Source organism: Merops nubicus, unplaced genomic scaffold, assembly GCF_000691845.1.
Source record: "Merops nubicus isolate BGI_N331 unplaced genomic scaffold, ASM69184v1 scaffold968, whole genome shotgun sequence".
NCBI classification, from domain to species: domain Eukaryota; kingdom Metazoa; phylum Chordata; class Aves; order Coraciiformes; family Meropidae; genus Merops; species Merops nubicus.
The window spans coordinates 1-27,186 of NW_008627507.1; the positions used below are offsets into that span (position 1 = coordinate 1).

Here is a 27,186-nt window from a genome sequence, read left to right on the forward strand (position 1 = left end):
GGCTTGGCGGGAGGTGTCATTCCCGTCACCGGTCTCCCCTCCGTGGGACCACGGCCACGGTATTCCGTGGGGTCAGCCCGAGTGGGCGCGGAGGGCGGCAGGGCCGGAGTCCTTACCGAGTGGCACCAGCCCCAGGCTCTCCCTGTGCCGAGGGAGAAGGGCGATTTCCCTCCCGTTCCTTAGAGAACCAAATGGAAAAAAAAAAAAACCATAAAAATTACAGTTTTCCATGTTTTTCCTTTAGTTTCCGTTACATTTTATTTATCTTTTATCAGGTACAGCCATTTTAAATAAAGCTTAAAGATGATGCTATCTTGTGCTAAGGCAAAAGATGTAACTTGGTGCATTCCTCCATTTAACACTGTTTTGTGTTGTTGTATAAATATCGCTTAATTTATGGGAAGATAACTTTTTTAGTAGGATGCTGAATGAGTACCTTGAGTTCTTCCTGCTGTCACGAGTGTACAAAGGAGGTTGTGTTACAGTTTTATATCTTCAAGAGGTATTCTTTTATAGGCAGTGCTTTCTAGTCGCAGCTGTGCACAAGGTGTTCAGTCTTCTTGGCAAAATCTGATTTGGGCATGTGAAACTCTGGTTTGGCATCTGGACTGATACCATCTTGGATGCAGACGTGTTTGTACTAAACCAGAGTGTCTAGCCATGCTTCTTTTTGAGCAAGTGGTGTTTGCTCACTTAAGTTTTTTCCTGTTACTCCTTGGTGCAATGATTGTCTCATCCGATCACTGTTACCTGTGGTAGGTAGTGGGTGTACTGTGTATTGCACTGAAAGAACAGATTTTCATACTGGGACATTGTAGACTGTGGTTTTGTGGTCACTCAGTCCAGCATGTGTGCAACAGAAAAGAAAGTTACACTCACTTTTTACTGTCTCTGCAGAATATTCTGTCTCCTCCCTTGTGTTCATACTTGTATTTGTGAAGTTGCAGGGTGAGCTGATTTGAGGAAAAGATGTGGCTGAAAGTCCATCCAACGCAGATATTTTATCTGCTGTAATTCATTGCATGGTGGGACCCCAGGAGGGAATGGGGCTTGCCCTTTCTGATGGTGGTACAAGTTCTTTCTGGATTTGTAGCTGTAGAAGAGATCACAGGTGATTGTAGTGGAGTTAAAATTCAGCTATTGGTGGTGTTATTTAAAGGTGAGCTGTCTTGAATGTACGGGAAGTTAATGTTGTACTTGACAGTTAAGCCAAGCCAGGATGAGAATCTTGCCCCTGGCCCTTTGCTTTTAGGCTGTATTTCAGTGTTCTGCTTAGTTCTATAAGTTATCTGTGGGGCAGCCCTGCAAATTGCATTGCTAGTAAGACCCAGGTTGAAAAGAAATAATTTCTTAAAAGGAAATAATTTTGAATCTGATTGCTGTCAGTTTGTGTTGTGGTTTGATGGACAGTCGCATAGTCACAACTGAGGGAGTGACAGAGATACAGGAGCAGAACTTTCTCAAACTGACTTCACCATCACTCGGGCTGTCTTTTCACTGTCTCAATGATACACTGTGAATCTGTGCCAGCTGTAACAAAACTTTCAGTACCAGTTGTGTTGGTAGTTCAAACTTGGAGAAATTTGGACTATGACTTTTTGACTAGAAGCCTTCCACTCCAAGGGGGAAAAAAAACCCAAACAGCACCCCCCCGACCCCCTTTACACAAACATTATTATTGACAACTGCTGTTCTTCCCTGTGTTATTTTGCACCCTTCTGGTTCAAGTTACAACAGTTATCTCGGCAAATTCTTGCAGATTCTCTGTTTTTCTTCCATATTCTAATTTCAGAGAAGAAAGGTTAAGAAATTATTAATTCTAGAAATTAGGCTTTAGCAAGGTATCTAGTGCTTAACTGCTGAGCCAAACATTTTTTTTTTTGTTTATTTACAAGAATACTGCATTGAAGGAAAACCTTTCTCTAGGACGTGGTTGTCACAGTAAGAGTGATCTTGAGGCAAATATAGCTCTTTGTAGTGTGTTGTCTCTTGAATATGCTAAAGCTAAACTGTAAGTTAATTCTTAAGAGTGTGTGTTGTGCACATGTTTTCCATGGAAGCTTTTGACCACCAAAAGATGTTTGACCAACAGTGCTAATTCTTTAAAAATGATCTTATAAAGCAGAAAATACATATAGAGGTTGATTTTATTTTTTAGAAGTTTACTTTTTAGAAAGATAAAAGCTGGGATTATACTGATGTTCTCCAGTGGAACTAAGAGTGATCAAAACAAATCAGACAGCACATACATTAGATCAGCATGATCTGGTAAAGCTTTACTGCATTTTTCAGATTTATATGTCTCAAGCCCCCCCTCTCTAGATGTTTGAGGATACAAAGTGTGAAAATGTGGAGAGTTACACAAATGTGTTAGTAAGTGGCGTTTTGGAGCTGTCACTGGGGAGAGGTGAATTCAGGTAGAAGACAGAGAAAGAGGAATTGAAGCTGCAAGAAGGAAGGAGGACTTGAAAAAGGGGAGTATATGCATAAGGGTGGAAGATGTAGGCAGGATATGGAATGAAGACACTGATACAGTAAGGGCATGGGGTTGAAATGCAGAAAAGTTTGGAGTACAAGCTCTGAGTTATTGTCCCTACCCTTCATATGGCTTACAGTGTGGAAGGAGCAGCCTTAGAGATTTCTTATTCCCTTTTCTTCATTCTGGGAATTGGGGTTTTGTGTTTCTTTTTGGCTTTTTTTTTTTTTTTGGGGGTGAGCATTGAAAAATGTAATGGGGGAGAGGAAGGTCAGGGCTGTACAAGGAGAGATTTTGGCAAATGTTAATTTGTTCTTGCAAGGCTGACACATGCTGTTTTTATTTGTCCCTTCTGATCAGCATCCTTGTTCTTTTTGTAGTTACTCTGAGCTTCTTTGCTTTCTTGTAAGAAAACTGGCTGAAATTAGAGGACTGGAGTGTGTTGGATCAACAGAGAAAGAAGAAATGGAGAGCTGGTATGCAGCCTGTGCTGTAATATGGCAATGGTAACTGTGGTTTAGGTGCCAGAACAGGAAGGGAGGAAAATGCAGTGCATAAGTAGTAATGCTGGCGGTGGTGATCAGTGCTCCAAATGAAAGAGCTGTTAAAACTGGAAAAAAAAATATTTTTTTTTTGAACTTCAAATATGTACCACTGTAAGTGCTGTCTGTAGAAGTCATAGGCAATCCTAACATCCCAAACTTTCTGAATGCAAGTAATTTCTTTCTTTTGCCCAGGAGTTTGTTCTGAGCTGTGATCATTGCTTCTCTGTCTGCAGTTCCTGGAGATGGTTGTCATGTATATGTCCAACTTGCCAACACTTTCAGTCGCAAGATGCCCTTCAAAATAATCACTGCTTGAGGCAGTCCTCAAAATTCAGTGTTATGGTGGGCACATGTCTTCTGCTGACCGCTTGCCCGACATAAAATGATATTATCACTGATGGGCAAACCAGCAATCAAACTCTTCACTCCCATATCACACACACCAGAGATCCAAAGTGCTGGACAGCTGGAGAGAGGAACAAGTCAATGTCCTTGGGTCTTTAAGACCAGGCTGGATGAGGCTCTAGACAGCCTGATCTAGTGTGAGGTGTCCCTGCTCATGGCAGAGGGGTTGGAACTGGGTGATCCTTGTGGTCCCTTCCAACCCTGACAGATTCTGATCTGTTTTAGCAGAGTACTTAGTAGTGTTGGCTTAATGGTTGGACTTGATGATCTTAAAGGTCTCTTCCAACCTAAAGGATTCTATGTATGCACTCACTCAATGCAAAGGATGTGAAGAAGGGAACAAGATGGCCAAAGAATCCAAGCCGTGGGAGATAGAATTAGCCAGATGATGAGTCCCGTTATGTAGAATTTCCCAGATAGAAATTCATGATCTTGCCCCACCATCCTGGGAACTCCACTTGCTATGAAGAGTTAGGGAGCCCTTTCAATAGCCAGAATCTCCACACAGCACATCCACTGTGCTGCAAGCAGTCAGTTCTTATATAGGTGTCTTCTTGCCCCGCTTCCAAGTTAATGTGGAAGGTGGGGGCATCTGGTAGTGAACTCCTAATCAGTTCCCACCAAAGGCTCGCCAGGCCCTGGGTGAAAACCCATCAGGAGGGTCCTTCTTGCCTGGTTGTGGACATCATCCGTATGCCAACCCTCATTCAGGACTGGGGGTTTAAATGCCAGCACTTCACACATGTGAGTCTTCAGAGTGTGTCTATATGAGACACATGCACCTAGTGTATGTGGGATCTCAGCCAGGCTGTTGCAGGATCATATTATGCTATATGACACGGTTGGTCGTACAAAGTAATTAACATGTGTTCTAATAAATGCTAGGATACAGATTAACAGAGCAAACAAGAAATCACTAATACGTTATCTTAGGAGAAGGTTACGCACACAGTGTATTCTAGTGCAGATTTGTACTGCAAGTAAATTTTGTTCAGGCAAATTTGTGAGGGCATTGTTTAGCTTTCTTGTTGGAGATTGTGCTGTTCTTCTTTTGGTCTCTTGGATGATTGAGCTGAATCTGCTGCATCTTCTTATGGTGGATGCACAGTGGATGCATAGTGCACCTGCTGCTTGCTACTGCAGTTTTCAGGGCTGAAAGCAATATATGCACCACATGGCTAGTTTGGCAGAACTGAAGCTGGTTCATTGCTTCCTGTTAAGCTCAATCTAAATCACATAGGTTTAAAAAGGCAAATCAAGTTCTCTTGTCTTCAGTCATTGTCATCTGTTTCTTATGGAACTTCCCTTCCTGTATTGTAGTGCCATATTCTAGCATGATATGAGGCATAACTAGTTAATCATAACTTACCGATAATGATGTTTTCTGTGTTGAGTATGTGTCCAAAGGAAGGTCTGGCAGTGAGCTCAGACCTTCTCTGCTGTAATTTTTTCAAAGGCAACTTTACTTAGCTCTGGTTTTGTTCTGCCAATAACACATAACAATAATGGGAATTCTATTACAGAAGGTGTTTCTATAGTCACTGGTGGTTTTAGTATTATGCTGTGCTTGTCTGCTGAAAGCAGCACGAGGTGAGGAAAACTGTTGAAAATATCAGTGCTAGGAAGATCTCAGTTTAGAATTTGTTTTACATTGTTGCTAAAGTCGGAAAGGGCCAGAAATCCAGACACTTTTATTAAGAAGTTCCTGGCACTGTTTTCTATGTAGTGTTTGTTGAGCTGGTTTTCCCCTACAAAGAAAGGAGGACAGCAGCAAATCTTCTTGAACTTGTCTCTGTTTTGCCACCTTCCAAAATGGTGCTTTGTGAAATGTATTTTTTAGTTGAAAATTTCCCTACTAGATAATGCAAATAAAGACGGAGCTATATAGCTGGGCTGAGAAATAAATACAGTCAATATCCTCCACTTTCTTTAGTAACTAAAGACAATTTAAATAGTTTGAATAATTGTTCTAGTTGGATTTTTTTAATTGATCTATGCATCCATCCATCGATCCATCGTCTTACGTGTTAAACAGAGCAGGGTCGTTTGCCTTTCAGTAGCTGAGATGCAGATTCCCTGGCTGACAGGCTTGCACTCTTTTCCATTCACAGCGGCGTTCCCCGAGTCTCCGCTCCGAGTCCTCGCTGGAACAGGGCTTGCGCATTACTGTTGGGAATGACCGGTACTGCCTCGGCACACCAGAGCGAAGGAGGCTGCCCGATAGGCTGGGCTCACCAACTGATAACCTGAGTGACAGGTATGGTCCTCTGCAGGTGGGGATTCGAGTGTATGAAACAGTAAGAATGTGAGGATGGCTGTACTGGGTGAGACCAAACTTCTAATTAGCCCAGTGAATGCCTAGGGAATGAGAGTAAGAGGGCAAGCATGTAGTGATGCTTCTCTGGAACACTCCCCAGCCTCTAGCAAGTTGTAGTGCAGAGGATTCCTGAACAAAAGTAATTGCCTGTGTTGCTAGTTAATTCTAAACAGATATTTCTTCTCTGGTCTTTGTCAATTGCGTCTAAAACCTATATAAACTAAAAGTGCCCAGAGCATCTTGCAGGAGTTAGTTGCTTCGTTTGACATTTCACTGCTTCAGCCACCTTCTTCTGTTTCTTACAAACTTAGGTGGTCCTGTCTGAAAGAAAGGTTATTGATGGGTAGTGTAAAGCTTCAACTTCCTCATTTACTGGGCAGAATAATCTACTTTCCTGACTTTTGAGAATAGTCCAGAAGAAACCTCTTGTGTAACTTGAAGAAAATGTATTATTTTGACTTTAAAAATGCTGCAGCAGAGAAATGAATGCAGTCAGACAGTCCCATATGTGATTAAGTAAACATTAGAATTCTTAGGGTCCCTTGACTGGAGTTGGGAGAGACACATAGTTAATCAAAAGATGTCTTTTATGTTAAAATACTGCTGTGAACAGTGCAGTGTAATTAATAGTAGATGCCGTTTGGAAATCTTTTTCTCTCGGTACGAAAACAAGTATAATTTGTCAAAAGAATTAAAATCAGAAGGCTTTGTGCAAATAAAATAATTTTCTTTGCCTTGAATTGTGAAGCTAAAGATAGCATAGTTTGTGTCCCAGAGCATACAGTTGCAGTTTCAGGTCAGAGATAAGCATCCAACACCAAAAAAAAGCACTATAACTTTCATTTTTGATGCAAATATCCCCAACTGTTTTTTTTTTTAAAAAAAAGTTAAAATTAGTGAATTTCCTCTTTCTCAAGTGTAAGGCTATAAGTTTCAGCAGGTGCAGAAAACCAAATGAGAGTTTAGTTTTCAGTACTGTAACTTTCCCACCTTTACCTCAGTTCTCCTGGGATCACTGTTTGATTTGTAAATCCCCTTGAGCAGTCCGCAGTCTTCTGACTCAAATGAGTGCATATGCCCAGGGAGAGAGCAGAAAATGCTACCTAGGAGAACTGGCACTGCTCTGGCAAATTAAGAACACGTGGGGCAGGGGTCTGTATTTGTCCCATTGCTTCCTCTTCTCCAATGAGGTTTTATGTTTAACCTGTTTTGTGGTTATGATGCATGGTAAAAAGTAACATCAGGTACAGTGGAGTTTATTTTAAAATAAGAGTGAAAATGACAAGGAACTTTCACTTTATTTCTGTTACAGGACCACAGATGTAAAAGAATTGTCAGAATAGACTCTTAAAGTTATGAAAGTGACAGATGAATCAGAATGAGACTAAGAGAAAGTGAGACCTCAGTTTTTTAAGTGACTTTTCATATATTTGTGGTGTAGGTATTCAATAAAATATTTTGTCCAATCGGTTTGTGCCAGATGCACTTGTCTGAGTGATGCCCGCTGTCCAGAAGCTTAAAGTATGTAACAACCTAGTCATCCTTTAGCATTTCCAGAATTTTCTAGGTACTGCCTCTGACTTCCAAACTTCTTCATGGCTTAGCCGTTTTGGTTGTTTTTGAAAGACACTTTGTATTTAATTAAGAACATTGTCATGTATTTTTTCATCACATATTTGTTTTCCCCCCTGAGAAGCTGCCCTGGTACTGGGACACTGACTTTATATCTATCACTGAGCTTTCAAGTAGCCATTATTGTAAATCCTCACTGGGTTTAATACTGGGTCTAGCACACTCTTATTTGACATATGGTATGCTCTTGTTCTCATTTAAAAAAAAAAAAAGTGTTTTTAAAATACATCCCTTCAAATTTTGAGTTAATTGGAGCAAATAATTCTGAATGTAGTTATTCTCAGCTGGTTTTTACTAACTACTCGTCGATTTCAAGCAATCACTTTTACAAATTATTCTTTGCAATTTGCAGGGCCTTGGGATGCTAGAGATATTCATTAGCCTATAAAAGAAATAAAATACTGTCTACCTTTTGCCTGTATCTGGTACTAAATTAGAGCAGTTATTCGTATCACCTGATGACCCCTTCTCAGCAGAGGAGGGAAATCACAAAAAGGAGAAGAGAGAAGACCTGTGGGTTGAAATGAAAGTGAACTTAATCAGAGAATTGTTTATGTTGGAAAAAACAAACCAGCCAAACTAACACCAACACCAATGTGAAGTATACGAGCTATACTCAGCCCAGCAAATATCCTGCAGGCACAATAAATGTGAAGCAGCCATCAGGAGCAGGATGGTGGTCAGCAAACCCCTCCAAGCATGGCGAAGAGGAGAAGGAAGAGAAGAATCAGGAGGAGCCTGAACCCAAGTAGGAAACTGCCTTAGCTTCAGCAAACTTCCCCCTTTATACTGAGCATGACATTTATGAGATGGGATACATCAGTGAGCCAGCTTGGGTCAGCTCCCGTGGCTAACTTAAAATAGCTAACAGGCTGTAGAGCATGGCTGGCCTGTGCTGCTGTCCCAGCAAAACCAGGACAAACACCAAAGGATGGAAATCAGGGATGCTTTTGGATTCTCCTGCAGCAGTGGATTTTCAGGAAGTCCCAGGAGAATTTCTCAGGGTGTGTGTCCATGTGCAGGTCCATCCTAAAAGATCTGTAAGAATTTGCCACAAGTTTCTTTGACATCTGGCCTCCTACACTTGTCTAAGTAAGCATACCAAATGCTGCTGGCCTCTGACTTCAATGTCTCCTAAGCAACTTCAATCTCTACTTCAACAGTGTTTTTTTGTCTTCCAGAATCTCAAGTCTATCAAAGTGAAGAATATCTTATCCCTGTTTTCTGTCTCTCCCTCTGTCAGTATTTTTAAGGTATTCTACTACTGTCTGAGCTGGCATAAGCTATACAGAGCATCCCACCAATTCCTTCATCTGAGGTTAATCCAAAAGATAAGACCATATCACTGCAGAGACTTAGTCTGTGTTAAACTGTGGTCTGAAATAGCATTTTTTTGGCATAATATCAAGAGCAACAGTTGATTTGAGTATGAGCAGCTCATCTGACTTCCTGTTCAAAGACTGTGGCTTAAGGTGGAGTATTGTTGGTTGCTGACAGCAGAATACTGTTATTTATTTTTCTTTCTGTGTATATGAATAAACATGCCAAAAAGTAAATTTACCTTATGCTAGCTGTAGTTCTCCAAGGCATCATGTCTATGTAACCTGTGGTCTCTGAACCTGCAAATTCCAGTAATTCACAGATTCTGTGTTGGTGAAGGAATTGGGATGGTCACAGTGGTACTACCTTGTATCCTCTCTGAGGGATGCACTAGTCTGTAGTGGACATTGATGGCTAAAAGCACCCAAGTCAGTTAAGAGGGACATAACTTTTTTGGGCTCTATTTACAGAAAATACGTTTCAAAGAATCACAGTTTCTATAAGGCAAGTAATCCTCTTCCTCACACCTGTGGTTAATCTTTGGGTTTTAAATTTGCATCTTACCTGTTCAGAGTGTATTTGGAACAGCTTTCTAGTTGTAAGTATAGTAGGTTTGCTGTTTCTTTCTTTCTGAAGTATGAATAAATGTTCCTTCTGCTTTGCCACTGCAGTCAGAGGATTTGAATTGGAGGTGACACCTGCAAGCATGCATGCAAATTCTTTGCACAAAAATCAGCTGAAGATGTGTAGTGAAATATATATGGTTACTCTCCCAGGTGTGCTCATGCAGCTTGTATAGGTTTAGCAGGATCTTGGTAAAGGTGACACTGGGGATAGGTGGACCTCTATGTAGACTGTGAGGGGCAACATTTGTGTGTGAAATTTAATTCTAGCTACTTTTTAGATATTTTTGTGCTTTTGGAAGGGGGTGCATGTGTGTAGTTTGCTGGAAACTGGAAAATCACTTGTCTAATACGGTGAGTACTGGTATATGCCACATTTGCCTTATAAGATGTGTTGGACAGATATATCATTAAATCAGAAACAAAATGCTTTCTTATGATGCAGGTTAGAAATAAAGCAAAGTTTTGTGTTGATTTTGTTCTTAAATGTACATGCGTAAACTATGAAAATACTCAACAAAAAGACCATGTCTGTTTATGTCTGTATTCTTTAGTCTGGCGGCCTTAAAAAATGGGGCTGTAATTTATCTGCAATTTTTTTTAAGGTATCATTTGGCATAGCTTGCTTTGTTCCTTCTCAGATCCATGGAGTGACTTTTCTGAGTAGGAGAAGGTGATTTTTGAGGATTCAGGCAGTCGTACATAGTTTATCTCAAGTCGATGTCTTGATCCTCAGGAAAGACATTTTTCTGTCCCATTGATTTCACGTAAGGAGCATATTTGCTCCTATTCTTGGAGGATCTTGCAAGCTTTTTGAAATACCCGTGAATAAAAGCAGCAGCTGGTAATTTTAAAGTGTTTCTGCCCGATCTAAAGAACAGTCCCAGAAAAGTTCTTAGGGGTGGAGAGAAAGGCCTAGTTCAAACAATACTCCTAATTGGATGTGTGTGTGGGAATTGGTCCAAAACAAGATACTCCAGGAGTTGTAACTAGTTATTCTGGTGTTGCACCAGTTGCACGTCCGCTGTATGGAATAGTGCAGGGGCTGGCACAGAGGAATGATACTATTACATTTACTGTCTCCAATTCACAAATGTGTTATCAAAACCTGGGCTTTTTGAGGATAGCAGTTCATGTGATGACAGTCCTGTACATGGATCTGTTTCAACAGAAAATGTTGCTAGAATTTGTCAACAGCTGAAGATAAAAGAAGGATCTGATTGCATTGCCAATGTGAAACTGAATTATACCTTGAATAATTCATATGAAATGTGACCTTGGCATCTTGCTGGGAGAGGTGAGGAAAGGACTTGTGGTCTGAAAGATGATAGTAAGGTGGTTTTTCTTTTAAATGTGTAGCCTTTCTCCCTCACAGAAATAAATCCATCCCATCAATTTTTCAAGGCTTTCCTTCTGCAGTTGTTGTTCATGTCGCTGTGTTTGCATGTGACTTCCTAGGAGGGATGTATAGTACCTTAAAAATAAGTCTTCCTCTCTTTCTTGCCTTTTAAGTACCTAAGATGTTGCTTCTGTTCAGTGATGGATATGTTATTCTGAAACCAATTTGGAAATTTCTTACTGTTGAGTAGGAGTAAGACTTGGCTTACTCTGACTCAAGTAGTTATGTTTACTCTTCTCTTACACAGGGATGATATGGCTGATGGTCCAATATTCACTAGAGGCCTGTCATGTTCTCGAGGCATTGAGAGGTACCCCTCTCATGAAGATCGACCTTCGAGTCCCTTCCTCGTGAGACATGACGAAGACTACCGCAGCCGAGACGTTTTTGTCTATCGCTCAGATTACAGTCCGCATTACGGTCATCGAGAAGAGCTGCCTCGTGCATCTGACAGAGATGGTGACAAGCCCAGGAAGTCCTCCTACCCAGCGAGGCCAGAAGAGAGGGGCCGAGAAATAAAACGTCCACGATATGAAAAGGACGAGAAGATGCATAGTGTGAGTGGAGAGCATCAGGGTTTCTCTTCAGGAACACGAAACTACCGCAGACGAAGCCACAGCCGCAGCCGCAGTAGGAGCCCGAGCCCATCCTACCTGAACGAAGAGTTCAGAGAGCTTGACCGTGCAAGGAGGAAAAGAGAAGAAGAGGAGCGCAGTAGAAACTTGAATCATGACGTTTCAGGCAGCAGTTATGTGATCCCTGGATTGACTAACACACTACAGACTTCGCAGCCTCGGTATACGTATAGGCCTGAGGAAATCCCATCCATGCCCAGAAAATCTATTTTGAAGAAGCGAGTGGAGACGGAAGTAGAGTCTCCTATTCAGGTTTGATCTCTGTTTGTCTGTCTATATGTTTCTACTTTCCAAAACAGTCATTTCATGCTACAGAACATTAGTTTGATTTCCAAAATAGAAAAGCCAAATGGCTATGTTTTCCTATCTTTGAGAGGACAGGTATCTTTTTGCAGGCCTATACAAGATAGGATTGCATTAGAAACTTTAAACGGTGAAGGCATTTAATCAAGAATCATAAGTATATTAAATCTGAGGCAGGATTAAATGTCCTTGTTGAAATTCAGCCCAGGGTGCTGAGGTTTGCGCCAGCTTTTGTAGAAGAGCTGAGTGGTTTTGTACCATGGGCAGTCAGGACACTGTGCCTGTCATGATACCTCTTTCTTGTTTCTTTATACACTTACAGAACTGCCTAATCCTTAGTACCTCTGACCAAAAATATGAACTTTGAGTTTCCTTATTTTTTCCCTTTGGACTGGAGGCTGGGATCACCCCTATTTAATTTGTACCCAGGCTATACCAGTTTAGTCTCAAAATCAGAGCAATGGAAAGATAAGTGATTTGGATCACTGTGATAAATTGACTTTTCTCATGTGTTAGCTCATCACTTTTGATCTCCCTGTTATACTGATCAGTGTTGTTTTATCTCAGTTGGTGCTCCAATACTGAGGATCTTGTTCTACACCCATTATTGTAAATCCTATTTAACATGGCATTAATTATGCATATCTGAGGAATTAACTGCAAATAACCCCAGTGCAGTTGGTTTTACCTATCTTAAGGTGTTGAAAACCTAGTTGTCTGTGATTGAACTCAAAGCATAACCAAAATTACGTTCTGGGGTTTCAATTTAAAAGTTTCCATTCTTAGGCTTATGAAAATAAAAAAAGAAAAATAATTGTGATTTTATGTGTTCTCTGAGAAAATGTGACAGTCCAAAATCATTAGGCAACTTGTCTTGTAATCTTCTGTGTTCACTTTCAGTTTTATATTGTCTTTTCTAACTCCTTTCTTCAGCTATGAACTCAAGGAAAAATTAACATGTTCCTTTTTTCTGTGAGATGCATAGTCTCAGAAGGTGCTGTAGTAAATAGTAACATCTCTGTCTTTCAGCCTGAGGGCTTTTCAAGTAGTCCAGCTCCCAGCAAGGATCTTCCTCTTCTTTCTAGTCATTCGTCTTTACCCCAGAGCGATGACACAGCTCCTTTTGCCTCTGAAGTGGAGAACTTTCTCAAACGGTTTACCAAAGACTCTGTTGTGGAGTCTGCAAACAAGGAGTTCTGTGATGGTTTGTATGAGTGGAGCCCACTTTCTGGGGCTCCCAAAGACACTTTCATGTTTGAAGAGAAATTTGGGAGCTTCTTAAGTCACAAAGAAAAGGCGGAACCCAAGTCAGAGCCTGCTGATCGCCATTCTGACTTCCTGCTGCCTCATGAGAGGGCCAGTCAGGATGGCAGTGGTTTCTCCCGAATTCTGGGCATGATGGCTGATTCTGTCAGTGCTCAGGAGAAGAGGAGACGTAGTTTTCCTGACATTGAGGATGAAGAGAAATTTCTTTATGGTGATGAGGATGAGGACACCAAAACTGAATCCCTCCCTGTTCATAAACCCCCAACGAGTTGTGGCAATGAGATAATAAGCCAGAAAGTGAGCCCACCTCCTACTCCTGCTCCAGCTGCCAAGCTCGATCCTTTAGAAGAGCCTAATGCCGAGTATGCAAAGATCCATGACTTACTCAAAACCATTGGACTTGACATTGGTGTTGCTGAAATTGGAAAACTGGCTGTTCGTACCCAGGAACGCCTTCACGGCAAAAAGTTGGCATCTCGTTCTCCTGACCGTCGCTCTTCAGATCCCCGCAGACTGGACCCCTGGGACTTGCGGCGCAGCCGGAGCGACACTCGTTCTCCTGAGTCGGGCCAGCAACGCTCAGCGTCGCCTCCAGTCTCCTTCCAGCAGTCCAAAGATGCATCTTCTCTTCGGAAAGCAGACTACACGAAGAACAAGCCGGTGCGACAGACTATACCTCCGCGTGCACCTGAACAGCCTCTTCCTTCTGTCTCTCTCATTCCCTCAATTCCACCGGCTCCTGCTAGTTTGCCACCTACACCTACTTCTGTTTCCCAGTACCAGATTCCCAACTATTCCAAATTCACTGCCACTCAGATGCACCAAAACTATCCACCTCCCACAATGGCTCCTCCAGGCTACGATGTGTATGGACACTATATGGCGTACGCGGCCCCTGGCTGGCCCATGTACCCTGCTGCCCAGCAGCCTAATCCTGCACTGCCAGAAGCTCACAGTCTTCTTACTGTGGCCATGTCAGTGAACCCCACACGTCCCAACCTCCGGGTGATTGAGACAGTCTCTATGGGGAAGGACGTCCCTGATGTAAAAAGAGATGGCTCTGTGCTCGTTCCTGTCCCTACCACTCCAACTCATTCCAAAGCACCTCTTCGTCTGTCTTCGCATCCTCTCAAAAATACCACAGAAAAGATGTCAGATGAAAAAAATCGGGCAGCTCAAAAGCAGAAGGTATGTTACCTATTCTGATAGATCAAAATATGTTGGACTGCTTGATTGCTGGGTAGAAGCTTTTCTTTTTCAGGTGTGCCTTTTTTCTTTTTTTTTTCCCTGAGCGGCTCCAGTTTAAAAGCTGCTGGACTAAATTTGCTTTTGTCAAAGATTTCTTTTTTTTAAAGACAATTTTAAAAAATTCATTTAAAATCCCCTAAAGCTGTATGCCCATAGGTTATGGGTGAACAGATGAAAACAAGCACAAAGTTGAAGTTCTTTGGGCAAGTCAAAATCTTTTAGAAAAAAAGCCCTGGTGGTCACAGCTTGGCTTTATTCTGCTGAGCTTTAGATATTGAAATATGGAATGTATCTAAAATACATAAATACCTGAAGGGACAGTATAAAGAAGGTGGATCTGGGCTTTTTTCACTGGTGTCCAGTGGCAGGACAAGTTGAAATAGACACAAACCGAAACACAAGAGGCTCCATCTGAGCATGGTAGAATAGTACAAATAGTATATTTATATTAGACATTCTTAAATACATAGTAAAGAATGTAATTGTTCACAGTTGCATGCAAATTTCCTTGTACATTTATATTAATTATTTCTTACAAGAATGACAAAATCAGAAAACTTAAGGGAACTTGTTATTTACTTGGTGCCTCTGACACCGGTTTAGGTTATGGGTGTTAATATTTCCCCCTTCTAGTTACCTTGGTTTGTATGATAATTGGAGAATAGTGGGGAAGAACATAGTCTAAATGAGAAACTGTAGTTGTATAACTGTCAAACGAGTGAAAGATTTCTGGAAGTTGTTTGGGTTTTCAAACTGGTGTCCACTTTGTTGTTAGAATAAGGGCATAGAACTATGGAATAATTTGGGTTGGAGGGGACCTTAAAGGTAGTCTTGTTTCCAACCTCCCTGCCATAAGTAGGAATGCCTTCCACTCGCTCAGGTTGCTCAAAGCACCATCTGATCTGGCCTCGAACACTGCCAGGGAGGGGACATCCGCATTTTCTCTGTGCAGTCTTTTCCAGTGTCTCACAACCCTCACAGTAAATTTCTTCCTTATATCCAGTTTAAATCTACCCTTGTTTAGTTTAAAACAGTTGCACTTTGTCCTGTCACTACAGGCCATGGTAAAAAGTGCCTCTCTATCTTTCTTACAGCAGCCTTTAAGTACTGAAAGGCTGCAATAAGGTCTCCCCAGAGCCTTCTCTTCTCCAGGCTGAGCAAACCCAACTTTCTCAGCCTTTCTTCATAGGAGAGGTGTCCCTGCCCTCTAATCATTTGGGCGGCCCCAACAGGTCCATGTCTTTCTTGTGCTGGAGGTCCCAGAGCTGGATGCAGTACTCCAGGTGGGGGTCTCATGAGAGCAGGGTAGAAGCAAAGAATCACCTCCCTTGACCTGCTGGCCATGGTTTCTTTTCAGTGCAGAATAGAATTTGCTTTCTGAGCTGCAAGCACACGTAGCCAGCTCCTATCTAATTTTTCATCTACATATGTGTATCTACGTTAGAGACATTCTTTCCGTGTAGCTGTGATAAAGATACGTTGTGTTGGTGGATCTAGTAGAAGAGCAGCATGTGGCAGAGGCTTGCAGCTTTTTGCCTGCTCAGTTATAACTATCATGCTCCTCAGAACAAATCAGGCTAAGGAAAGATGGACCACTGAACCCAAGAGAGACTCAAGTCACTTTAAATTTTTGGTCTGAGATAACTTCTTTGAATTGACGTAAAGAGGAGTACTGACACAAAGTGCTACATTAGCAGATAAGGGAGCTTTCACTGCTTGCAGGAATAATCATTTCTTCAGCTGACATGTTTGAAATTTTGTTGTTAATGAATCCTGGCACTTCTGGAAGAGCTCTGTTGCCTGAAGGTGTGTGGTTTTTCTCCTGCCATGACATACCCTGGTAGTTCACCTGTGCATCTTGGCATAACTTCTAGGGCTTTGTATACACTGCAGACGTTTTTGACTTGGGTTTAGTCCACCATGATTTTGCTGGTATGGCTTGAATTATAAAAACTTTCATGATCCAGTTGATGCCCCTATGCTGGCAGAAAACTCAGAATGAGAGAATGGTGTTTTGGTGGTTAAAAAAACCAAAACAACACAAAAGCCTCCAAAAGGTCTGATGTTTAAGTTGCAGCCTAATAGTGTTGGTAGAAGTCCTTCCAGGGCTTACTCCAGGCAGGATCTAGGGATCCTCCCAACATCTACATTGCCATAGCAGTGGTGATTCTGCAGGGAAGACAAGGCCAATTCTTGTTTCTTCACAGGAAGAGTCAGCAGTAAACTTTTAAAAGCATTGTGAAGGTAAAAAAATTGGGATTTGTCTCTTGAAAAATGAAGCTGGGAAGGAGATGAAAAGAACATTTCAGGTTACATTTTGGCATATTACCTAGTTTCCTTCTGTGAGAACCAATGAATAACAGTGGAAGGTGGATTTGTGATCTCCTCATGCCAGAGTTTACCTTATTTTGCACAAAACAAACTTTGTCCAAGTGTTTCATTTCACACAGTTATGTCTACAAAATATATTTGGTGATACAGTTATGATCAGACTGAAGCAGAAGCCTAAATAATAGCTAAAATTGGTCAGACTCAAAGCAGGAGGCAGGGTGAAATGCTGTGAAGTCTTCTGTCACTGATGGAACATGCTAGCTGTATAAATACTGCATGACTTCTGAAGAGCCATTTAGCACTGATCTTGCTCACCCCTGTAGAAGATACTTGGTTGAGCTCAAGTGCTTTGGGAAGTGGTGCAACAAAGCAAGTTTTGGGGAATACACTGCCCAAAAGAAAAAAGTTACCTTCATATAGGGTTGAAGCATGAGCACATGATACAGTTACCTGCAGATGCAGAGATGTATTTATTGTGTTAAAATACTCAAGAACATTTTGAGAATAATGTCCAGTATTCTGCGACTGGCAAACAGAGGTCTTGCTGTCAATCTTGCAAGACTGATTTACTTAAAGAAGAAAATCCAGTCCCCTTCCAATCTGTTTAGGTGATAGAAGAGAGAGAAAAACTGAAGAACGAACGAGAAGCACGTCAGAAGAAGCTTTACTATCTCAAGACAGAACTGGACAGGCTTCGTAAACAGCAAGGTACAGTGCATTCCACCTCCTCACTTTTTTTTTCCACTGGGTTGTATCACAAGCATAATATTAATAATAATCTATAGCTTAATATTGTCATACTCTGGGCAGTGCAGAACTCTTGAGAAAGCAGTGATGTAATTGCTATATTAAAATTAATTATGTCAAGATTTGATTGTTACACTGAAACAAAAAGTTGCTTTTGCATCTTCTTCAGCAGCTTGATAAGTTAAATGAGTTGCACTTTGTACATTTTAGTGCTTCTTTAGAAGTGAGAAACAGTAACTGAAGATGTCATCATGCCTTTCAATTTTTAATGAATCTTTCTTATAGAAAGAAAAGTCCTCTTTAGACAGAGCTAACTTTTTTATTTTTAAAACTTATGTTTCATCCAAGTAAATACTAACTTCCTACACCTTTGGGAAATTATACTTTCAGGTCAGAATGTAGATTAACTTTTGCTTGTCTGGTCATACAGAGAAATAGTGATTATTAAATTGATTCTCTCTCTTGCGGATTATGGTGCTTCCATTAGGGTTGTCTATTAAGGCAATCCACAGAGGTGGATTGTGCGGGTTTAGTGATGCTGTACCTGAGAGTCAGTTCCATCTTTACAACTTCCTAGTCAAGATTTAGCTATAATATTTAATATTAGTATTTCACTTGTTGTTGGAAAAGTTGTACAGATCTTAAGATAATTTTCCTGTTGCGTTTCCAACTCTCCTACTTCCTTCATTGGCTCAGGAGAGATGTTGAGGAAGAAACGTCGTGAGAAGGATGGACACAAAGACCCCTTGTTGGTTGAGGTGAACAGACTACAAGAGAATATTATGAAGGAGATTTCAGAGCTGCATAAAGAATCTGATGCAGCTGACAAGAAGCAGTCTGAGCTTGACAAAGTAGCACAAATCCTGGGGATTAACATATTTGAAAAACCCCGGAAACCATCTGTGGAAACCAAAGATTCATCGGAGAAGAACAACAAGTCAGAAAATGCAAAAGGCCTGGAGAAGACATCTTCCTCCAACAAGGTAAAGTCTTCTGGCTTGGGTGCTAATTATTTTCCCACTGTGAGAAGGGGGCACTGGGGAGACAGCTGTTCCCAAATGTTTACTAGAGGATCAGTTGATGTCATTTGTTGTCATATCTCATATGCTGGTTTTTATGGTGCATAAAGGTGAGAGCCAATGTATCAGTGTTTATAAATTTCCCTCAGGGTTTGTGCAGTACAGTACCACTTACTGGTTTTGATCTTGGTTTTGATGAGGTGTTGGCTGAATTGCACAGTATCATGAGTGTTTGTAGCTCTTCAGTCTCAGTGGCATAGCAGGAGACAGACTTTCTCTCTCTCTTTGTCTCTCTCTACAACATTTCTGGCATGGCCTGTTAAGGAGGAATGTTTGCAGCAGCAAAGCTTGGTGCAGGTTTGGAGTTTGTTGGTCTTTCACTCGGTGATGATATTAACAAATCACAAGACTTATATAGAATGGTCAACTTAATGATTTTTATGTACATGTTATCTATGTGTTCTCTCTTAAGAAATGTCAGTATGCATCAGGATGGTCTCTCTGATGTCTATACTGCTGAGTGCTGGATATACTGACACAGGCTTATTGCATTCCAGAAGATAGTTTTTACTATAGAAGTAGTGTATGATAGTAACATCTGAAAGATTATACCTATATTCAGGAGATTATTTATCCTGCTTTTCAGATGTTTATTCAACTATGTAACAGAAATAGCTGATGGGAGATGATAAATGCTTTTTGTGGGGACCCTGCCGTGTCTTTTTTGCAGAGAGGAAAATATTAGAGTAAGAGGTTATTTCCTACAAGGTTACTCAAATCTGTGCATACTGTAAACTTTTCCTTGTGCTTCATCCTGGTCTGATTCAGAGAACTCACTAGACATCTTTCATTTTAAGGCTTGCTTTTGTGTTTTGTTTTTGTTGTTTCTTGAAACGTCACTGGAGTGTAGTATCCACTTAATTTTACAAATCATTTGCTTCGGTCACCATATTATAAAACTAAAGTATGCAACAATGTTTGTTAAATCCTATGTTGCATTAAGTTATATTACTTTATTTTCTTGAGATATGGCATGTGTGAATTTATTTTTCTTTATTTTTGCTTTCATAGTTTGTATTGTCCAAACACACAATGAATTGATCCTCTTTTCATAGTTCCATATTTTAACATGGAGAATTCTGAGTTCTGGCCAGGAACATTTAGTCTCTGAGATTCACTGTGTAATTCTGATGGCTAACTTTTTAAAATGAAAATAAAGATGGTGCAGGCTTTTGATACTGAGATCTGTTGACTCTGCCAACCTGAGTGCAAAAACACCTGCATTTCTGCTTATTTCCAAACTACCTTGTGGTCCCTTGCCACTGAACTTGTGTCTGTGTTGTTATATAGTTAGTGCAGATGTGAAGCTAGCCTTGTTGTATTAAACAAGACAAATTGACCCTTCTGGGCTCTAAATAGCAGCAAATTATAGTTTTTTTTGTGCTGGGGTTAAGCACAAATTCATGTTAAAAGTTAGCTGTTACCTATCTATGTGAGAAGCATCATCTTTTTAAAAGTTCTGAATGAGATAGTATTTTTATAGGATATATTGTGTGGAGGTATGTCTCTAAATAACATAAACAGTGACAGTTCTCAGACATCATTAACATCCTTCCATGCACTTTCTGCAGATCATAAGTTGATCTTGTCATTGCTTATCAGAATGTCAGCTCTGCTATGTTCTTGCAGACAGAATGTATGCCAATATTTACTGGGTCACTTCCTACTCTGATATGAAGAAGTAGATTGTATTGTGATACGCATATCTGTGGGGTGCACAGTGGCCCGAGTGTCTCTTCGTTGTTGGTTTATAGCATATTTTGTGTGGAGTGGTATTACTAGGAGAGCATTTATCTGTGTTTACCAAAAGGAATGTCAAGTAAGGCAAGTGTTATTTATCAATTTTGAATCTACTTAAGTAAATTTGTTTGACACTGGTAGTGAATAACTTGGAAGTCATGCAACCAGCTTGAGCCTGCTAAGTTCATTTACTATTCTTGCCATGCAGATTAGAATGATAACATAATGGGTTTTCAACCATTGAAAATGTAATTCAAAACTCAAAATACCTCTAGTACTATCCTGATATAAATTAGCAGGGCTCATTCGTGATCCGTTTCAGGGATTATTTCTTTTACTACTCGGCAGTGTTAGTCTATTGTTAATTTTTGGCTGAAGTGTTGAAATGTTTGTGTATCACTGTATGGCATCTTTCGATACAAATCAGCGTAAGGGGAAATATCACATGCTTAAATCACAAGATGCTTCACCTTATATACTTAGGTAATTAACAAAACACTGTTATTGCTAAGCAACGAGTCTTTTGCAGAATTCAGGAATTCTCAAATAATCTGATAAAGCTGATTGAGTTAAATACTGTTAGTCAACTAATTCTTACTTCCTTTTTCACGCTGCTTTCATCCAAGCTACTTTTACAGTAACTTCTGAGTGCTTCCAGGGGAACCATTTTATGTTTTCTGGGCACTGTTTGGCTAGTACGGTAAATTGGAATGATTCAGATCTTTGTGTGAAACCAGTACGTGGGAAGGGTGCTTGCTATAGGGAACTTGTCATTTGGTTCCTTGATTACCTGCAACCATCCAGCCATTACATCTGGGATCCTTACTGGAAGCTCTTCACTGCGGCCACATAGCATCTTAGTCTGCAATACCAGCTCTCTGAAACAGTGGAATTAGCCTGGGCGCTGAAAAGCAGGTGATATATTTATTATTTTTTTTTTTTATGTATGTGGCTTCTGCTGGAGGCAGGTTCTGGGTTCTAGAGCATTACATCTGTCCTGCCTTGTCTTAGAGAAGTGTTTCCTTTTGTTCAATTTAGGAATCAAAAACTACTAATGAAAAATCCAGAGGTAGAAGCCCGAAGCCAGCAGAATCCTCTTCACAGTCTTCCAAACATCCTTTCCAGTTGGCCAATATTTATGAATATTATGATGCAGGGAACCACTGGTGCAAAGACTGCAATACCATCTGCGGAACCATGTTTGACTTTTTCACACACATGCACAATAAGAAACATAGACAGGTATGTTGCAGGCTTCCTTCACTAAGTGCATTTCATATTGCTATAAATATTAACACTAAAACATACATCACAGAACTACATTTTACAAGAGAACCTGAAGTAATAATGAACCCAGGAAGTTGCATATCAAATTCTTTTTCCCTTATGTTGGACTTGAGCAGTTTGTACAGCTACTGGTGTGTAAATGGGGCCTATGTTCAGTTCACTTGGGAACTAGTGTTTGATATTTGTGTTTCTTATGCTTACCTGTTCTTTGCTATCATTTACATTTTACCCTTCTCACAGGCTATTTTCTCAATATAAATTGCAAAATGGGAGGGGAAGGAGCAGAAAAGATAGTTCCTGTAAATACTTGCACGTTGATTTTAACATTCAGTGTTCTGAAAAGATGTTAAAAAGGAAAAAGACAAGGGTACTTGCCTTGCTAGTGTAATACATGAGCCTGTATACCTCTGTCACTGTGCAAATAGACCCTGGATCCTTACAACAGACCTTGGGCTTCGAAGACCCAGAGTGAGACCAAACAAGACTCCATAAAACGCATCGATAAGATAACTGTTCCTGCCAAAGGTACGTTAATTCAACTTGGGCATCATCTCCTTCTGCCCCTCAGCAGGTTCTAGTTCAGAGAAAGGCATTTCAAAAGTTTACCTTGTTATGGGAGCACATCTAGATACTGTATTATTAGGTAAAAGGCAAATGATCTAATTTTCTGGTTGTTCTTTTACAAAAGGCCATGAATCAAGAGTGTAGGAAAACATAGCATGGTTCCTTCTCTTCTTTTTATAGTTTAGTTGTTTATTTTGAGTACTGAGTGACTTTTTCTTTCTCCGCTGCAGTTCTGAAGTGATTTTTTGCTAACACGCTAGAATTCAGAACATCACTACAAGAGCTTGCTGTGTTTGGGCAAATCTTGTTCCGTGATCCACACAGTCTTGCAACAAACTCTTCTGTTCCATACAGTTTTAGTAGAGGCATCCCTGAAAAATCACTGATGAGTACTTGGTAGAGTGTGGATACAGAGAATCTGAGCAAACCATATGGAAGGTGCTGCAAGTGATTGGAAAATTAATGTTTCAAATCTGAACCTCTGAACAGGCCTGGCAGCAATCAGTCTCGGTTTATTGATCTGTTACATACTTCTGGTAGTGCCTGCTAAAGGAGGATCTGTGGTGTGTTACAGCTGCTTCTGTAGGCACAAGGGTGCAGTCCTGCAAATACTTGTGTTCTTTCTATAAACCAAGTGTTTAGTATTTGAGCAGACTGTATCACAAAGATAGAAAACAGATTAAGGCAGTAGGAAGTATGAACCTACTTGAATACAGGATAGCCTTAATATGATGGAGAGCACTAAAATAATAATTAAGGTTCTTCAGTTTACATGTTTGCTCCCAGTAGTGGCATTTCCCATATTGTGAGTGTAAGGAGAGCAGCATTAACTGTTGAAAAGGGAGCATTTGCTGAAGGTTTGCTGTTGTTTTTGATATGTTTATCTGGCTTTGTTAAGAGCTTGGCATTTATTAAGTTTTGTTTCTCTGATCGTTTTCTTCGGCCTTTTCAGGCTCTGAGTTTCTGATTCCCATCACTGGATATTATTGCCAGCTCTGTCATGAATTTTTTGGAGATCAAATCTCAGCAGAGCAGCATGTGAAAAGTCATCCCCACAATGAGAAATATAAGGTTGGTAACTGGTGTACCAGGAGTGAGTCATTCCTTGTGTTAGCTTCTACTTGTTCTGTCTTCCTTTCCTGAAGAATGACATTTGAGTCCTCAGAGTTATATGCATTGGTTATCTTCAATACATTCTACTGAGCTAAATAAGCAGTACTTTCCAGTACATAGAGACTAATTTTTCATCTTCGTGAAACTGAAATAGTGTTTAAGTCCCAGTGTTGATTTTCAAACTCTCCCATGAAATGATAGCCCTGCTGCAAGCCACCACTCAATTCACATTAAATTACAGAATGTGGAGTTCAGAACATCTCAGTTTCTTGGTAGGAGGAAGTTCTCTGATCTCTTAGTGTTGAGATGGCACTTACTGAACAAGTCAAAACTGTTATGGAGCTGAATTTATTAATTTATTTTTTATGGAAACAGTGGCTAAAATTGTGTCATTTATTTCCACAGAAATACATAGATGAAAACCCACTCTATGAAGAGAGGAGAAATCTAGATCGTCAAGCTGGATTGGCTGTAGTTCTGGAGACAGAGCGCAGGCGGCAGAATGAGCTGAAACGGAAATTAGTCGAGAAGCAGAAAGAAGAGAAGGATGAGAAGAAAGCAAAAATAATAAAGAAAGAGGAAGCAAAGAGCATCCCAGAGCTTGGAGAAGGGACTAGTGAAACTCAAGGCAAAGTAGATTCTTCTGGATGCAAAACGGTTATCAAGCCTAAGCTGAGGAAGGAAGATAAGGAGGAGGAGAAAAAAGGAGAAAAGAAAGAGGAATCTAAAAAGGAATCGCCAAGCCAGACCTCCTTTGGGAAATTCAGCTGGAAAAAGATTGAGAGAGAGGATAAAACCCCTGGAGGAGCTGTTCCAAAAGAGGAGAGTACGGAAGGAAACAAAGAGGAGAACAAGTGTCAGTCTGGGAAACCCCATGTCAAGCCCATTGAAATCAAGCTGTCTGGGAAAACTGTTATTCCACACACTAGCCCGTGGACACCAGTTGTATCCACATTAACACAGGCAAAAATTTTACCCAATTTACCAGTCCCCACCATGATTTTCAGGAAGACTGCAACTGCAACAGTTAGCAAACCAGCACCTTTGAACACGTTTTTATCCATAAAGTCCTCTGGAGCTACCACCAAACCATTGCCTGTGGTCAAAGAAACCAATGCAGATATTCTGCTGCCTCCAGATATCATCTCAAAAGCATTTGGGGGAGAAGAAGTAATTTTAAAAGGGGCAGAGGAGGATTTGAAAGCAGCAGAGAAAAGTGAGTCTTCTCAGACTTCTAGTATACCACCTCCACCCCGTCCTTCACCAGCAGTGCAGCAGACAGCTGTCATCCCTGCAGATGAAGTAGCTCCAGGTGTATCTGAAAGTGATCAGACAATTCTGGCAATGCCTGTGAGACCCCCTCCACTACCACCTTCAACTGCTTTCAGTGATCATGCAAAAAAGGTGGAGAAACGAAACTCTTGCTTGGCCACAGCCAATGCTAAAGATCTCTATGATATTTTCTACAGTAGCGGTGGAAAGGGTTCAGCTGACAGCAAGCTTGCAAGTTCTGCACTTCCAAATGGGGAAAGCTCTAACCTAGCAAAACCTGCAGACTCATCTGCAAACCCTAGAACAAATAATAACTCATCCTCCTTGAAAGAAGATTCTCAGAATGTGGCTGATGAAGTTAGCCAAGCCCAGTCAGCTGAGAGCAGCTCAGAATGGGAGAAAACTGATACTCAGGAGACTTTAATACTTCATCCTGAGATGAGCCCTGACATTGAAAATGGTATTCAGAAAGACACAGGTCAAAAGTTTCAGACTTCTCTTTCAACAGATGTTCAGACTAAATTGAAGGAAGGGTTCTCACAGTGTAATAATCAAATAACAGGGAATTGTGAGAGTGAGGCTGAGACGAACAAGGAGCCCCTTCAGCCTCAACTGTCTGTGGTCACAGAACTGTCAGAAACAAAAACTACTTCTGGTATCCAGACACCTGCAGAAATTGGACTTGTGGGTATAGGAGGCAGAGAGCAAGGAGGCAGTCAGGAATTCTCTGATTTACAGAAAACAGAGTTCCAAGTGAAAGTTGGACAGGCAGATGCAAATAAACCTGCAGTTACTAATGCAAATGTTCCTGGTACTTTGAAGAAATATGCAGAGATGAAAGACAGGGAAGTGAAAGTGGTAAAGCCTGAGCTTAGCTTATACCCAAAGACTTCGTTGCCTGAAGCACAGAATGAAATCAGAAATTTGGGAAATTCCCATTTGGTAGAGGAAAAAATAAGTGATAACTGTAGAACTCACTCAGAAAACAATAGTCCAGACTTGCTCTGTGATTCTCAAAACACTTCAAAAGAAAAAACTTTAATAACAATAATGACAGAGCATAAGTCTGTTGATGCCTCCTTAAAAGATGTAAAACGGAAAAATATAGCTTTGGAAATATCTCGGCCAGGTGTCCTTGGTAAAGCTCCCCAAATTTCAGAAACACAAAATAAGATTTCAGAGTTGACAGGAAGTTCTGGTGGATGGAACACTTCCAGAACTAGTAATGGAGAACAGGTTGTAACAACTCATTCTTGTTCTGAAAGTGGTTGGGATTTATCAAATACTCCATGTAGAGAAACAAAAACTAGTTCTAAAGAAGGTAGTGCTTCAGAATTGACAGAGGTACAGCCAGAAACTTGTCTCACCCACACAGAAACTAGAAGTAGCGTATTAGAAGCTCAAGAAAAAGTTCAACCTGAACCTTCAGGCCATACAGTTTTAGATAACCAAACCCAAAGGCAGGAAGTTGAATGGCTAGTTAATGCCCGTTCTGCAAACATTGTTGAACTCGGATCCAGTGTAGAATTAGTAGATGAAGTTGAAAAAAAATCATTAGGACACACTGGATCTAATACAACATTAGATAATAGTTTTATCAAAAGAGATGCAAAAGAAGTAGGGACTGGAGGCTTTTCTGGGGTTTGCTCTCATCTTGGCCAAGAGTCAGTAGTTGCTTTATCAGCAGATTTCCATAGGGAATGCCTTTCAGAAGAAGCCGCCCACTCCCCAGAAATGAATCATGAGGTTGCAAAAACCTCAGCAGCCAGCAACTGTCACCTGAGTACCACTCGCTCAGGATTGAACACTGAGCAATCTGAAAGTCTCTCTGAAAATGTTTGTGTGGATAATAAGAAAGTTTCTTTGACATCAGAAGATGTGAAACACAATAAGACTCCCTCCCAGAAAGCGGAGCTCGAGTTCAGAAGCACTGATTTCAGTTTGGTGGATACCAAGGTCAAACATGAGTGCTTCAGCAGCCTTACAGCAGGACTTTTAAATGAGAGTACGGAAGAAGTCTCAAAAGTAGAAACTGTTGCGTCCATTAGGCTGGAGCCCAGTAAACTGAAGAAGCTGGGGACTGGAAAGCCAGGGGATGAAACAGAGATTACTGATATTGCTCCATTGACTTCTAGTACTCAAGATCAGTTTTGCACACGTGTTTCTCCAACAGCTGTGTCACAGCTTGGGTTGCAGTCCTCGGATAGTGACGCTACAGAAGCGGTCACGCCAGTTCCAGATACACAGGGCGTTTCTGCCGTGTCCGAGATGCTCCTGCGCGTGGAGGAGAGCAAAGGTGGTGCTGCTGAAATGCCATCACCGAGTTGTGATGGAGGCAGCACTGACAGCCAGCCTCCTGGGCATGTGGAAACTTTCCTGCCTGGGCTCAAAGAAACACATGGAAAGGAGGGTGGCTCAGGAGGCAAAGGACCATGTGCCATCCACAGCAAGAAGACTGAGCAAACAGAAACTGCTGACGGTAGTTTGGAAGATACGGGGACTTCAGGAATCACTGAAAGCTTAGCAGAAAGCCCAGTGGGTTGAAGTGAACCCAGCCAGTCCCAATATTTGAGGAGCTAGAGCTGGGATTATGTATATGTGTTTTGTTTGGGTTTTTATTCCAGTTGAGAGTTTTGGGTGTATTTTGCATCCTGTGGTAGGACTTGACTAAAGTGAAACTTGCATCATTGGAAACCTGACACGTACTTTATTCTGTACATAATTAATTGTGTAAAATGTTTTATGTGAAATTTTTTGCCGATTTCTTTTCTACACTCTGCTATTAAAATGGAATCTCTCGTTTATAATGCGTGCGTCTTTGTTGTTTATTTTGGAGGCTTTTATTCTTTGTCCGTTCTTGAATGACTTCCAGCTCACCCTCTTT

General features: G+C 40.9%; 1 protein-coding gene across 1 annotated transcript; it reads left to right on the forward strand.

Annotated features, from left to right (window-relative positions):
* Positions 1–5,543: 5,543 nt before the first annotated feature.
* ZNF318 (zinc finger protein 318) lies at positions 5,544–26,846 on the forward strand. The gene is given in 12 exon segments (XM_008946312.1): positions 5,544–5,683; positions 10,965–11,604; positions 12,685–14,109; positions 17,109–17,208; positions 17,944–18,230; positions 21,105–21,308; positions 21,779–21,878; positions 22,870–22,988; positions 23,436–24,647; positions 24,831–25,308; positions 25,492–25,909; positions 26,171–26,846. Coding segments are annotated over 11 exon segments (5,652 nt in total). The 5' UTR covers positions 5,544–5,683; positions 10,965–10,971.
* Positions 26,847–27,186: the final 340 nt, after the last annotated feature.